This window comes from Nerophis lumbriciformis, linkage group LG12 (assembly GCF_033978685.3).
Source record: "Nerophis lumbriciformis linkage group LG12, RoL_Nlum_v2.1, whole genome shotgun sequence".
In the NCBI taxonomy this organism is placed as follows: Eukaryota; Metazoa; Chordata; class Actinopteri; order Syngnathiformes; family Syngnathidae; genus Nerophis; species Nerophis lumbriciformis.
Window position 1 is genome coordinate 9418146 of NC_084559.2, and position 16718 is coordinate 9434863.

The 16718-nt window shown below is 41.5% G+C and overlaps 1 protein-coding gene across 1 annotated transcript in view; it reads left to right on the forward strand.

Annotated features, from left to right (window-relative positions):
* The window catches only part of rnf215 (ring finger protein 215), a 6693-nt gene extending 659 nt beyond the window's left edge, over positions 1-6034 (forward strand). The window contains exons 4-6 of the mRNA XM_072914215.1: positions 2636-2751; positions 3322-3396; positions 5657-6034. Coding sequence (XP_072770316.1) covers positions 2636-2751; positions 3322-3396; positions 5657-5716 — 251 coding nt within the window. The 3' untranslated portion in view covers positions 5717-6034. The remainder of the gene's footprint in view (positions 1-2635; positions 2752-3321; positions 3397-5656) is intronic.
* The last annotated feature ends 10684 nt before the right edge of the window (positions 6035-16718 follow it).

Consider the following 16718-nt stretch of genomic DNA (forward strand, 5'->3'; position numbering starts at 1 on the left):
CTGGGGGAATTCAGCACCACAGTTCGCTCACAATAAACACTTAGGTATTTTTTACTACAGTCTATTATACAGCATTATTCACATGTGAATAACATAAATACAGTCTATTATACAGCATTATTCACATGTGAATAATATAAATACAGTCTATTATACAGCATTATTCACATGTGAATAATATAAATACAGTCTATTATACAGCATTATTCACATGTGAATAACATAAATACAGTCTATTATACAGCATTATTCACATGTGAATAACATAAATACAGTCTATTATACAGCATTATTCACATGTGAATAATATAAATACAGTCTATTATACAGCATTATTCACATGTGAATAACATAAATACAGTCTATTATACAGCATTATTCACATGTGAATAATATAAATAGTCTATTATACAGCATTATTCACATGTGAATAACATAAATACAGTTTATTATACAGCACTATTCACATGTGAATAATGTTGTATAATAGACTGTAGTCAAAAATACCTAAGTGTTTATTGTCTATTGTGAGCGTTAATAATATAAATACAGTCTATTATACAGCATTATTGACATTTGAATAATATAAATACAGTCTATTATACAGCACTATTCACATGTGAATAATGTTGTATAATAGACTGTATTTACGGCGTGGCGCAGTGGAAGAGTGGCCGTGCGCGACCCGAGGGTCCCTGGTTCAATCCCCACCTAGTACCAACCTCGTCATGTCCGTTGTGTCCTGAGCAAGACACTTCACCCTTGCTCCTGATGGGTGCTGGTTAGCGCCTTGCATGGCAGCTCCCTCCATCAGTGTGTGAATGTGTGTGTGAATGGGTGAATGTGGAAGTAGTGTCAAAGCGCTTTGAGTACCTTGAAGGTAGAAAAGCGCTATACAAGTACAACCCATTTATCATTTATCATTTATATTATTCACATGTGAATAATGCTGTATAATAGACTGTATTTATATTATTCAAATGTCAATAATGCTGTATAATAGACTATATTTATGTTATTCATATTTGAATACTGTATTTATGTTATTCACAAAATACTTTTTGGGAAAAATATTGCATATTTTGTGTTATTTATGTTTTTCACATGTGAATAATGCTGTATAATAGACTGTATTTATGTTATTCATATTTGAATACTGTATTTATGTTATTCACAAAATAATTTTGGGGGAAAATTTTGCATATTTTGTGTTATTTATGTTTTTCACATGTGAATAATGCTGTATAATAGACTGTATTTATGTTATTCACATGTGAATAATGCTGTATAATGGACTGTATTTATATTATTCACATGTGAATAATGTTGTATAATAGACTGTATTTATGTTATTCACATGTGAATAATGCTGTATAATAGACTGTATTTAATAAATACAGTCTATTATACAGCATTATTCACATGTGAATAACATAAATAACACAAAATATGCAATATTTTTTCCAAAAAGTATTTTGTGAATAACATAAATACAGTCTATTATACAGCATTATTCACATGTGAAAAACATAAATAACACAAAATATGCAATATTTTTCCCAAAAAGTATTTTGTGAATAACATAAATACAGTATTCAAATGTGAATGACATAAATATAGTCTATTATACAGCATTACTCAAATGTGAATAACATAAATGTAGTCCATCATACAGCATTGTTCACATGTGAATAACATAAATACAGTCTATTATACAGCATTATTCACATGTGAATAGCATAAATACAGTCTATTATACAGCATTATTCATATGTGAATAACATAAATACAGTCTATTATACAGCATTTTTCACATGTTATGTTTTTTGTTAGTTTTTTGCACTTTTTTTATGGAAAGCACAAAATATGCAATATTTTCCCCAAAAAGTATTTTAAAGTGGAATATTTGTGTGGAGTAATTAGAGCCTTTAAAAGGTTGAAATTTCATAACATTGATTTTTATTCATTATTATTTTTTGAGCACTTAGTTTTAAATAAAAAACAGCCTATATTGCAGCTTTGTGTTATTAGAGTCCACATTGCAGCTTTTTCTCCTCACATTTCACCAGTTTGCTCTTTTATTCCACTTTTTGATGGTTTTTTTCTGTAATAGTATTTTTAGAAAGTGCCGCGGACCGTTAAAAGATTAGCTACCAGCTCCCAGGTCACACTTTGGACATCTGTGATGTAGCCTAAGATGACTAGTTCAGTGTTAATGTTTGAGTAGTACTGATGTAGTGATGTTGTTCCTACTATACTGCAGTGTGGGAGACATGATGTGATGTAGTGATGTTGTTCCTACTATACTACAGTGTGGGAGACATGATGTGATGTAGTGATGTTGTTCCTACTCTACTACAGTGTGGGAGACATGATGTGATGTAGTGATGTTGTTCCTACTATACTACAGTGTGGGAGACATGATGTGATGTAGTGATGTTGTTCCTACTCTACTACAGTGTGGGAGACATGATGTGATGTAGTGATGTTGTTCCTACTATACTACAGTGTGGGAGACATGATGTGATGTAGTGATGTTGTTCCTACTATACTACAGTGTGGGAGACATCTCACTTTGGTAGCAAAGTCTTAAAAGTGTGACAACCAACCTTGTTTTCCTCTCCTGCCGTCACAGACAAAGGCTTAAAGTGTCCCGTGTGTCTGCTGGAGTTTGAAGAGCAGGAGGCCGTACGACAAATGCCGTGTAAGCATCTTTTCCACGCCGGGTGTATCCTGCCATGGTTGGGAAAGGTAGGACGTATTTGTGACCAGCGTGTTGCAAACATTCTTCTCACATTTGTGTGTGTCAGGTTCAAACACTGATGACATCTATTAATCAGACAAGAAGCAAGGAATCAATCAGAGACAGAGTTCAATTTAGCTCATGAGGAGAACGCATGGAGCTGCACACTTAGTCACAGTCTCGCCCTACGCTCCTGCGTCCCTCTCTTTATTCAGGAGTTCCACAGTCAACAACACTGAGGCCGCCTCTAAAAGGAGTGGTCACATATATTATGCAAAGCAGGTCCAGGACGCACAATACGTGACGGAATGTGCTGGGGGCCTTGTGATTTCGCCTTGTCCCCGCTTCGTCTGCGTGCTGTCATCTTATCCTCGTTGAGGTCCTTGAAGTCCTTGGCTGTTAGCGGGCTAAAACAAAGATAACATCCCCTCAGACAAGAAGTCTTTGTCCTTGCACAGACTACAAAAGTCCAACTTGAGCACAATAGCTAAATAACTAAAGCAATGGACTTTAAGCATACTAAAGTTAGTGTGATAATATATACATAATTATTCTAACGGTTTCTTCTTCAAACTTAGACCAACTCCTGTCCGCTGTGTCGCCTTGAACTACCCACGGACAATCAAGAGTACGAAGAGTTCAAGAAAGACAAGGTGAGTGTGACACCACAACACTGCTTCACAAAAAAAGATAAAATATTGTCTCTCCAAGTGTCACCTTAATGACCAATATTAAATACAGTAGCATAGAAGGCATAAATATTCTTTAAAAACAAGACTTTTTCACTTTTCACTGTAACATTACACACAGTTTGAACAGTAACACTGTGTTTGAATTAGGGTTGTACAATATACCGGTATTAATATAGTACCGCGATACTAATGAATCATAATCGGTACTATACCGCCTCTAAAAAGTACTGGTCCCCCACGCCCCCCGTCGTCGTAAAGTCATGTCATTGCTGGTGTACGAGCAGAGGAGCATGTTCAGCAGCGCACACACACAGAGTACTTACAAGCAGACACAGTGTGTAGACAGAAAAGGGAGAATGGACGCATTTTGGTGTAAAAAGTAAAGATAAAGGTGAAGTTATAACACTGAAACACCCTCAGGAAGAGCTGCTTTAAGACATGGCTAGCTAGCTAGCGGCTAATGTCCATCCACAGTGTTTTAGCTACTTCTAAATCACTAATCCTTGTCCCCATGGCGACAAATACAGTACGTTTCTTACAAGTACAAAGAATAGTGAAACATGCTTCACTACACGTGTCAAAATGTAAACAAACGCCATGGGTGGATCTACACCTGACATCCACTGTAATGATACCAAGTACAGTAGCGTATCACTAGATGTAGCCCACATACCACTAGATGTAGCCCACACACCACTAGATGTAGCCCACATACCACTAGATGTAGCCCACATACCACTAGATGTAGCCCACACACCACTAGATGTAGCCCACAGACCACTAGATGTAGCCCACAGACCACTAGATGTAGCCCACACACACCGCTAGATGTAGCCCACATACCACTAGATGTAGCCCACATACCACTGTGGTAGCCCACATACCACTAGATGTAGCCCACATACCACTAGATGTAGCCCACATACCACTGTGGTAGCCCACATACCACTAGATGTAGCCCACACACCACTAGATGTAGCCCACACACCACTAGATGTAGCCCACACACCACTAGATGTAGCCCACATACCACTAGATGTAGCCCACACACCACTAGATGTAGCCCACACACCACTAGATGTAGCCCACACACCACTAGATGTAGCCCACATACCACTAGATGTAGCCCACATACCACTAGATGTAGCCCACATACCACTAGATGTAGCCCACATACCACTGTGGTAGCCCACATACCACTAGATGTAGCCCACATACCACTAGATGTAGCCCACACACCACTAGATGTAGCCCACACACCACTAGATGTAGCCCACATACCACTAGATGTAGCCCACACACCACTAGATGTAGCCCACATACCACTAGATGTAGCCCACATACCACTAGATGTAGCCCACATACCACTAGATGTAGCCCACACACCACTAGATGTAGCCCACATACCACTAGATGTAGCCCACATACCACTAGATGTAGCCCACACACCACTAGATGTAGCCCACACACCACTAGATGTAGCCCACATACCACTAGATGTAGCCCACATACCACTAGATGTAGCCCACATACCACTAGATGTAGCCCACACACCACTAGATGTAGCCCACATACCACTAGATGTAGCCCACATACCACTAGATGTAGCCCACACACCACTAGATGTAGCCCACCACACACCACTAGATGTAGCCCACACACCACTAGATGTAGCCCACCTACCACTAGATGTAGCTCACACACCACTAGATGTAGCCCACATACCACTAGATGTAGCCCACATACCACTAGATGTAGCCCACATACCACTAGATGTAGCCCACATACCACTAGCTGTAGCCCACACACCACTAGATGTAGCCCACACACCACTAGATGTAGCCCACATACCACTAGATGTAGCCCACATACCACTAGATGTAGCCCACATACCACTAGCTGTAGCCCACACACCACTAGATGTAGCCCACACACCACTAGATGTAGCCCACACACCACTAGATGTAGCCCACACACCACTAGATGTAGCCCACATACCACTAGATGTAGCCCACATACCACTAGATGTAGCCCACATACCACTAGCTGTAGCCCACACACCACTAGATGTAGCCCACATACCACAGTTTGAGAATCATTGTACGAGAACATTCTGTAAGTTGGCTGTGTGTGTGTGTGTGTGTGTGTGTGTGTGTGTGTGTGTGTGTGTGTGTGTGTGTGTGTGTGTGTGTGTGTGTGTGTGTGTGTGTGTGTGTGACAGGAGAGAAGAAAGCAGAGGGAGCACAGACTGGAGGACCTCCATGGAGCCATGTACACATGACCAATGTGTACATGTACATCATGTTTTATATTTAGTGACATCCTTGACCACCTCTCATGTGCAGTAATCCCTCACATTAGAATAAGAGAAGACATATATGATTTCATAAATGATTCTATATCACTGCTTTTTATGTCAACTTCCACCCACCATGATTTGACAACAATGTACAGAAGAAATAGTAGTCGTATTTTCACTTAAATGTTCACTTTTTTGCTGGACGTGACACACTGACGTGGCAAAAACATTATTTTACCATTTTGATAAAACAAACATTTCCTGCAAATGCATGCGGACGCACAAAAAACATTATTTTGAGGGCACAATAGTACGGAGCCCCTAAAGGGATATGGGGAAAATATTTTTTTTAAGACATGTTTCTCCTGCGCATGAGAAACTTTTTATAAAGTTATTAAAAAAATAAAAAATGTATAATGTTTTTTTTTTTTTTTTTTTAGACATCTGGCGCGCACAAGATGCATGTCTAAAAAAAAAAAAAAAAGATTATAATTTTGATAGAAAAGAAAACTAACAAAAAACTAAAGAAACTATCTCTTGCACACAAGATAGTTTCTCCTGGGGCGGTATAGCTCGGTTGGTAGAGCAGCCATGCCAGCAACTTGAGGGTTCCAGGTTCGATCCCCGCTTCCGCCATCCGAGTCCCTGCCGTTGTGTCCTTGAGCAAGACACTATACCCACCTGCTCCCAGTGCCACCCACACTGCTTTAAATGTAACTTAGATATTGGCTTTCACTATGTAAAGCACTTTGAGTCACTAGAGAAAAGTGCTATATAAATATAATTCAATTCGTGTGCATGAGATACATGTCTAAGAAAAAAAAAAGATTATATATATTTTTTTATAACTTTAATAACTTTTATAACTTTCTCGTGTGCACGAGATACATGTCTAAAAAAAATTAAAAAAATAATAAAAAAATAAATTTCCCCCATGTCCCTTTAGGGGCTCCGTACAATAGTGTTTAATAAATGGGAAATCAATTGTTGGAGTAGTTGCACCTTTTTAGTTAGTTGACTGTCAGCAGCATGAGTACACCAGAGCACAACTTCAACACTCATCTTCAGATAGCAAAAATATTGTCAAATCTTTTCATTTCTAGCACGCATGTTTTTCATATTATCTACTTGATGAATTTTAGGTCAAAATAAGTTGGGTATTGAATGTAAGAAAGAGAGATACTCCCAGGGAATTCAAGTTTCTGGTCGTCGCTCCCAAGCTCTTTACGACACTTAAAGCTGAGTAAAAGAACCACCAGAGACAGAATAGGTATTTTGTAATATATTTGCAAAGCTTTACAAATATAAATGAGACCAGTCCAGCCTAGAACATTCAACCGCGCAGCTAAGATGGTCTGATCTCAAATATGGAAACCTTCTCTTCTATCAAGTCTCTTTCCCTCCCACCCTCGTTGTCTTGTCTTTCCAGCCCAAACACATGCCCATTGTCCTCCGCATCTGGACAGAAGAATAGATAAGAAGAAGGAGTATCTCTCTTTCTTACATTCCATACCCAAGGTTAGCACACAGTATTTGCAGACAACCAAAAGACCACAATTGGAAGAAAAACACTAGCTGTTTTGTAATATGATTATGAAATTAAAGAAGTAACACTTAAATACGGATATACCGTATTTTCCGCACCATAAGGCGCCCTGGGTTAAAAGCCGCGCCTTCAATGAACGGCATATTTCAAAACTTTGTCCACCTATAAGCCGCCCCGTGTTGTAAGCCGCATCTAACTGCGCTAAAGGAATGTCAAAAAAACAGTCAGATAGGTCAGTCAAACTTTAATAATATATTAAAAACCAGCGTTCTAACAACTCTGTTCACTCCCAAAATGTACGCAAATGTGCAATCACAAACATACGTATATCAACATGGACAGAGCTGCGTGAAAAAAGCCACCCGGCCTCTTCGCGTAAACTTAAACTTACCTTAACCACTCGCTCATCTTTTCTTCATCCATCCCTTCGAGTTAGCTTTTATGATGACGCCGGCTGGAAAGGTCTCTTTTGGCAAGGTCTTCCTTTTGAATATCACCATGGGTGGAAGTTTCTGGCCATTAGCATGGCAAGCTAGAACCACAGTGAAGGATGACTTCTCATTCCCTGTGGTGCGAATATTCACCGTACGTGCTCCCGTTGTATCCACAGTGCGGTTCACAGGAATATCAGTTGCTGTGAAATAGTAATCCGTGTGCGGATGGAGAGATTGCGTCTTTTCATGAACCGGATCCCTGTCGTTTAGTAGGAGCCATTTTGTGGTCTTTACAGATGTAAACACACAGGAAATGAAACGTACGGTGATATCCGCGCGCTTTTTCTTCTTCTACGCGGGCGGGTGGTTGCTTACAGTAGAAGAAGAAGCGCTTCCTGTTCTATGGGGGCGGGTGCTTACCTTGGCGGTTGCTTGCGTAGAAGAAGAAGCGCTTCCTGTTCTACCGGGAAAAAAGATGGCGGCTGTTTACCGAAGTTGCGAGACCGAAACTTTATGAAAATGAATCTTAATATTAATCCATATATAAAGCGCACCGGGTTATAAGCCGCACTGTCAGCTTTTGAGTAAATTTGTGGTTTTTAGGTGCGGCTAATAGTGCGGAAAATACGGTATGTAAATATCTGCCTCCGACACTAATGATTAATGTAACTATAGCTGAAAAAATGGTACAATAGCAATAGGAGAGACTATTCATCCCTGAACACCATGGAGTTCATATAGGCTTAATGATGCACTTACATTATTAGATCAACTATCAGAGACAGAAACTCTTCATTTAACATAATGTCCTTTTTTGCTGCTTCAACACAGAAAAAGGTCAAGTGAAATAACAGGCAGACAGGGCTTTGCTGTCCGTAACACACACACACCGCAAAATGAGCTAACGTTACGCTAAAAGCGAATTAGCCTTCACCTCAAGCCAGGACTGCGAGCAAGCTGAGCTGCCGTTTATATTTCTAGAAGGTCAACGGGCTCATAGTGATGTTACTAGTAGTTGACTGGGAGGTGTTTATTATCATTTGGGGAGAGTCCACTGCCTGATGATTACCTGCTAAACGCTAAGCACTGACTACATGCGCTCTGAATACTCATTGCTGATTGGCTGTTACCGCTCTGTGTGTAACCAATCAGATGGTTGTGTGGGTGGGATAATGCTGGGTGCTGTGTAGAGGACTGACAGAAACAGGCAGAAGGAAGCGCAGGCGGCTACTTAATACAGTGGGGCAAAAAAGTATGTAGTCAGCCACCGATTGTGCAAGTTCTCCCACTTAAAATGATGACAGAGGTCTGTAATTGTCATCATAGGTACACTTCAACTGTGAGAGACAGAATGTGGAAAAAAAATCCAGGAATTCACATTGTAGGAATTTTAAAGAATTTATTTGTAAATTATGGTGGAAAATAAGTATTTGGTCACTTCAAACAAGGAAGATCTCTGGCTCTCACAGACCTGTAACTTCTTCTTTAAGAAGCTCTTCTGTCCTCCACTCGTTACCTGTATTAATGGCACCTGTTTGAACTGGTTATCTGTATAAAAGACACCTGTCCACAGCCTCAAACAGTCAGACTCCAAACTCCACTATGGCCAAGACCAAAGAGCTGTCAAAGGACACTAGGAAAAGAATTGTAGACCTGCACCAGACTGTGAAGAGTGAATCTACAATAGGCAAGCAGCTTGGTGTGAAAAAATCAACTGTGGGAGCAATTATCAGAAAATGGAAGACATACAAGATCACTGATAATCTCCCTCGATCTGGGGCTCCACGCAAGATCTCATCCCGTGGAGTCAAAATGATCATGAGAACGGTGAGTAAAAATCCCAGAACCACACGGGGGGACCTGGTGAATGACCCGCAGAGAGCTGGGACCAAAGTAACAAAGGTTACCATCAGTAACACACTACGCCGACATGGAATGAAATCCTGCAGTGCCAGACGTGTCCCCCTGCTTAAGCCAGTGCATGTCCAGGCCCGTCTGAAGTTCGCCAGAGAGCACATGGATGATACAGCAGAAGATTGGGAGAATGTCATGTGGTCAGATGAAACCAAAATAGAACTTTTTGGTATAAACTCAACTCGTCGTGTTCGGAGGAAGAAGAATACTGAGTTGCATCCCAAGAACACCATACCTACTGTGAAGCATGGGGGTGGAAACATCATGCTTTGGGGCTGTTTTTCTGCTAAGGGGACAGGCCGACTGATCCGTGTTAAGGAAAGGATGAATGGGGCCATGTGTCGTGAGATTTTGAGCCAAAACCTCCTTCCATCAGTGAGAGCTTTGAAGATGAAACGTGGCTGGGTCTTCCAGCATGACAATGATCCCAAACACACCGCCCGGGCAACGAAGGAGTGGCTCCGTAAGAAGCATTTGAAAGTCCTGGAGTGGCCTAGCCAGTCTCCAGACCTCAACCCCATAGAAAATCTGCGGAGGGAGTTGAAAGTCCGTGTTGCTCGGCGACAGCCCCAAAACATCACTGCTCTCGAGAAGATCTGCATGGAGGAATGGGCCAAAATACCAGCTACTGTGTGTGCAAACCTGGTAAAGACCTATAGTAATCGTTTGACCTCTGTTATTGCCAACAAAGGTTATATTACAAAGTATTGAGTTGAATTTTTGTTCTTGACCAAATACTTATTTTCCACCATAATTTACAAATAAATTCTTTAAAATTCCTACAATGTGAATTCCTGGATTTTTTTTTTCACATTCTGTCTCTCACAGTTGAAGTGTACCTATGATGAAAATTACAGACCTCTGTCATCATTTTAAGTGGGAGAACTTGCACAATCGTTGGCTGACTAAATACTTTTTTGCCCCACTGTATGTCCGTGTGGAAACTCGTTCGGTACACCTCCGAACCGAACCGAAACCCCCGTATCAAAACGGTTCAATACAAATACACGTACCGTTACACCCCTACTTCAACCACATCATTGAATTGATAAGTACGCGCACATTTAATTACATTTGAATAAATAAATTCAAGAGTTTAGACTGTTCTAGAAGTTTCCAGGGCCATTCATTATGCTTTCCTCATCAAAACTCCAGGCCGTGAATACTTTTTAAATGTAGAAACTTTTTTAGTCTTTTGCCACTTTGTTGTGTCATTTCTGTCCAGTGTTGTAATGTTGATTTGCTATGATAGTGTGTAATATTTGTTGTTTAAATGTATCATTCCATTCCCAAAGCCCTTATAAGGCTTATTTTGCAGGGCTGGTGCCTTAGTGACTCTGCACAAGCTTGTACTCTACTATTTACATCAGGGGTGTCCAACGTGCGGCCCGCGGCTCATTTTTTAATCATTTAAATAATTACAAGAAAGTTGACACAAAGACGACATGCAGGCTGTTTTTTTTTCCTTTTAAAAAAATGTTTATGTTGGACTGGTTTAGAAAGTGAAATAAATCCAATATTTCTTTAGTCTGTGGCCCCCAGTGAAAATGTTTGGACACCCCTGAGCTACTTGAACAAAATCTCTTGAGTGTTTTAAAAGCTGAACTGAAGAGTGACTTTAAAACAAAAGTAACAATTTGACTACAATTCCCATAATGCAACACACCAGTTGGAGTTTAATTATTCATTTACCCTGCCCCAAGTGGAGGAGTTCAAGTACCGTATTTTCCGCACCATAAGCCGCCCTGGGTTATAAGCCGCGCCTTCAATGAACGGCATATTTCAAAACTTTGTCCACCTATAAGCCGCCCCGTGTTGTAAGCCGCATCTAACTGCGCTAAAGGAATGTCAAAAAAACAGTCAGATAGGTCAGTCAAACTTTAATAATATATTAAAAACCAGCGTGATGTGGGCGCGCATGGAGTCGTATATCAACATGGACGGAGCTGCGTGAAAAAAGCCACCCGGCCTCTTCGCGTAAACTTCCCTTAACCACTCGCTCATCTTTTCTTCATCCATCCATCCCTTCGAGTTAGCTTTTATGATGACGCCGGCTGGAAAGGTCTCTTTTGGCAAGGTCTTCCTTTTGAATATCACCATGGGTGGAAGTTTCTGGCCATTAGCATGGCAAGCTAGAACCACAGTGAAGGATGACTTCTCATTCCCTGTGGTGCGAATATTCACCGTACGTGCTCCCGTTGTATCCACAGTGCGGTTCACAGGAATATCAAAAGTCAGTGGAACCTCGTCCATGTTGATAATGTTCTCTGGCCGGATCTTTTTTTCAGCTATCTTGTTTTTACAATATGCACGGAAAGTAGCCAGCTTTTCTTGAAAGTCTTTAGGCAGTTGCTGTGAAATAGTAGTCCGTGTGCGGATGGAGAGATTGCGTCTTTTCATGAACCGGAAACCTGTCGCTTAGTAGGAGCCATTTTGTGGTCTTTACAGATGTAAACACACAAAGGAAATGAAACGTAATATCCGCGCGCTTCTTCTTCTTCTACCGGGGCGGGTGGTTGCTTACAGTAGAAGAAGAAGCGCTTCCTCTTCTATGGGGGCGGGTGCTTACCTTGGCGGTTGCTTGCGTAGAAGAAGAAGCACTTCCTCTTCTACGGGGAAAAAAGATGGCGGCTGTTTACCGTAGTTGCGAGACCGAAACTTTATGAAAATTAATCTTAATATTAATCCATATATAAAGCGCACCGGGTTATAAGGCGCACTGTCAGCTTTTGAGTAAATTTGTGGTTTTTAGGTGCGGCTAATAGTGCGGAAAATACGGTACCTGGGAGTCTTGTTCACGAGTGAGGGAAGAGTGGATCGTGAGATCGACAGGCAGATCGGTGCGGCGTCTTCAGTAATGCGGACGCTGTATCGATCCGTTGGGGTGAAGAAGGAGCTGAGCCGGAAGGCAAAGCTCTCAATTTACCGGTCGATCTACGTTCCCATCCTCACCTATGGTCTTGAGCTTTAATAATAATAATAACTGGGATTTATATAGCGCTTTTCTAAGTACCCAAAGTCGCTTTACATGTAGAACCCATCAATCATTCACACCTGGTGGTGGTAAGCTACTTTCATAGCCACAGCTGCCCTGGGGTAGACTGACGGAAGCGTGGCTGCAATTTGCGCCAACGGCCCCTCCGACCACCACCTATCATTCATCATTCAATTCACCGGCGTGGGTGGCACCGGGGGAAAAGGGTGAAGTGTCCCGCCCAAGGACACAACGGCAGCGATTTTTTGGATGGTAAGAGGCGGGGAGCGAACCTGCAACCCTCAGGTTTCTGGCACGGTTGCTCTACCCACTACGCCATGCCGCCCCGCTTTGGGTTATGACCGAAAGGACAAGATCACGGGTACAAGCGGCCCAAATGAGTTTCCTCCGCCGGGTGGCGGGGCTCTCCCTTAGAGATAGGGTGAGAAGCTCTGTCATCCGGGGGGAGCTCAAAGTAAAGCTGCTGCTCCTCCACATGGAGAGGAGCCAGATGAGGTGGTTCGGGCATCTGGTCAGGATGCCACCCGAACGCCTCCAACCGGTAGGAGGCCACGGGGAAGACCCAGGACACGTTGGGAAGACTATGTCTCCCGGCTGGCCTGGGAACGCCTCAGGATCCCCCGGGAGGAGCTGGACGAAGTGGCTGGGGAGAGGGAAGTCTGGGCTTCCCTGCTTAGGCTGCTGCCCCCGCGACCCGACCTCAGATAAGCGGATGTTGACAGAAAAAAACCTCAACACCTAAAAACACAACCATACTCATAATTTAAGATTTTATTTCATATTTGAATATAAATCTCTGTCAAATCAAAATACCTACAGTAGATGACAAATCAAACATATTTACAGAAGGTAGAGAAACAAAAAACGATTTGAAGACTTTTTTTTTTTACTGATGTGTATTTTGTACTGAAAAAAACAACAAATAAAACATGTAAAAAAAAATCCACGTGGCAGATTGTTTTGATGCAGAAGAAGAAGTAATGGAACCCTGACGTGATGACTCACAAGCTGCCAGTAGAAGTGTCACACTTTGCTTCCAGAATGGTGAACTGGGGCTAAGAGCCAAACATGGGGTTTCTCTGGCACATAAAGAGGGATCATTCAAGTCTCAACAATCACACTTCCAGTGGAGGTTTTTTGGCAAGAGGTGCAAAACACGAGACAAATGAAACTGTGGAAAATTGATGGCTTCATGCAGAATACTTGAAAGACCTGTTCTTTTTCTTAAAAAAACATTAGAAAAGTGAAATACTCTTAGGGTGTGATGACGTCAGACCAACCTTTGTATTTATTAACTTGGAGAAAGTGGCGCCATAAAGGACATGTGGCATGCTCAGTGTGAAGTGGAATCATTAACTGGGCAGCAGCTTTCAAATGTAAGTGATCAACATACTTGCCAACCCTCCCGGATTTTCCGGGAGACTCCCGAAATTCAGCGCCTCTCCCGAAAACCTCCCGGGACAAATTTACTCCCGAAATTCAGGAGGAGCTGGAAGCCACGCCCCCCTCCAGCTCCGTGCGGACCTGAGTGACGTCAGGTGCGCAACACCACGTAAATCGTTGGCCAACCAAAAAGTAACCCCAGTACGCTATAGCCAACATTCACCAGGAGATGGCAACAGACAAACATAGATCACTCTATTACATTCCTCCCCTTTTAGAAATGTATAGAAGTTACTCAAAATAAATAAACAACCCAACCAAAAAAATGCAGCAGCCCAATTAAAAAACTGTACTTAAGCCATTCTTTTCTTTTCTTTTTAGTACTGAACTCTTAACCCTCATTTGTAAAAAAAAAAAAAAAAAAATAACATGCTTATTATACAAACAGTATTTGTACACCTTTAACACAGATTTGTATACTGTCTTCAGAGATTCAGTTTTTTTGGTGGTACTCGAAACCTTTCTGGGTACCTGCGAAAGGGTGTTCAGCATGGTTAGAAAAATAGTGACAGAGAATAGAACAAGGATGGACAATTCAACCCTTAACTCAACAATGAGTAGATGAGTGTTATGTGTGTGTATATGTGTAAATAAATGAACACTGAAATTCAAGTATTTCTTATATATATATATATATATAAAATAAAATAAATATATATATAGCTAGAATTCACTGAAAGTCAAGTATTTCTTATATATATATATACAGTGGGGCAAAAAAGTATTTAGTCAGCCACGATTGTGCAAGTTCTCCCACTTAAAATGATGACAGAGGTCTGTAATTTTCATCATAGGTACACTTCAACTGTGAGAGACAGAATGTGGAAAAAAAATCCAGGAATTCACATTGTAGGATTTTTAAATAATTTATTTGTAAATTATGGTGGAAAATAAGTATTTGGTCACTTCAAACAAGGAAGATCTCTGGCTCTCACAGACCTGTAACTTCTTCTCTAAGAAGCTCTTCTGTCCTCCACTCGTTACCTGTATTAATGGCACCTGTTTGAACTGGTTATCTGTATAAAAGACACCTGTCCACAGCCTCAAACAGTCAGACTCCAAACTCCACTATGGCCAAGACCAAAGAGCTGTCGAAGGACACCAGGAAAAGAATTGTAGACCTGCACCAGACTGTGAAGAGTGAATCTACAATAGGCAAGCAGCTTGGTGTGAAAAAATCAACTGTGGGAGCAATTATCAGAAAATGGAAGACATACAAGACCACTGATAATCTCCCTCGATCTGGGGCTCCACGCAAGATCTCATCCCGTGGGGTCAAAATGATCATGAGAACGGTGAGCAAAAATCCCAGAACCACACGGGGGGACCTGGTCAATGACCTGCAGAGAGCTGGGACCAAAGTAACAAAGGTTACCATCAGTAACACACTACGCCGACAGGGAATCAAATCCTGCAGTGCCAGACGTGTCCCCCTGCTTAAGCCAGTGCATGTCCAGGCCCTTCTGAAGTTTGCCAGAGAGCACATGGATGATACAGCAGAGGATTGGGAGAATGTCATGTGGTCAGATGAAACCAAAATAGAACTTTTTGGTATAAACTTAACTCGTCGCGTTTGGAGGAAGAAGAATACTGAGTTGCATCCCAAGAACACCATACCCACTGTGAAGCATGGGGGTGAAAACATCATGTTTTGGGGTTGTTTTTCTGCCAAGGGCACAGGCCGACTGATCCGTGTTAAGGAAAGAATGAACGGGGCCATGTATCGTGAGATTTTGAGCCAAAACCTCCTTCCATCAGTGAGAGCTTTGAAGATGAAACGTGGCTGGGTCTTCCAGCATGACAATGATCCCAAACACACCGCCCGGGCAACGAAGGAGTGGCTCCGTAAGAAGCATTTGAAAGTCCTGGAGTGGCCTAGCCAGTCTCCAGACCTCAACCCCATAGACAATCTGTGGAGGGAGTTGAAAGTCCGTGTTGCTCGGCGACAGCCCCAAAACATCACTGCTCTCGAGAAGATCTGCATGGAGGAATGGGCCAAAATACCAGCTACTGTGTGTGCAAACCTGGTAAAGACCTATAGTAATCGTTTGACCTCTGTTATTGCCAACAAAGGTTATATTACAAAGTATTGAGTAGAATTTTTGTTATTGACCAAATACTTATTTTCCACCATAATTTACAAATAAATTCTTTAAAAATCCTACAATGTGAATTCCTGGATTTTTTTTTCACATTCTGTCTCTCACAGTTGAAGTGTACCTATGATGAAAATTACAGACCTCTGTCATCATTTTAAGTGGGAGAACTTGCACAATTGGTGGCTGACTAAATACTTTTTTGCCCCACTGTATATATATACATATATATATATATATATATATATATATATATATGAAATACTTGACTTGGTGAATTCTAGATGTAAATATACTCCTCCCCTCTTAGCCACGCCCCCGCCCTACGCCGACCACGCCCCCCATCTCCCGAAATCGGAGGTCTCAAGGTTGGCAAGTATGGTGATCAAGCTGGTTAAATGATTATGGAACGATACGGTCAACTTGTAAAGTCTGCTGACTGAGCAGGTTGTGTCATCTAGACGTCAGTCCTTCATGCCATGGACATACTGGAGTGTAGGACCATGTCAAATAGTCAAAAGAACTGGAGAATCTTTGGTAGATTCCAAGCTAAAAA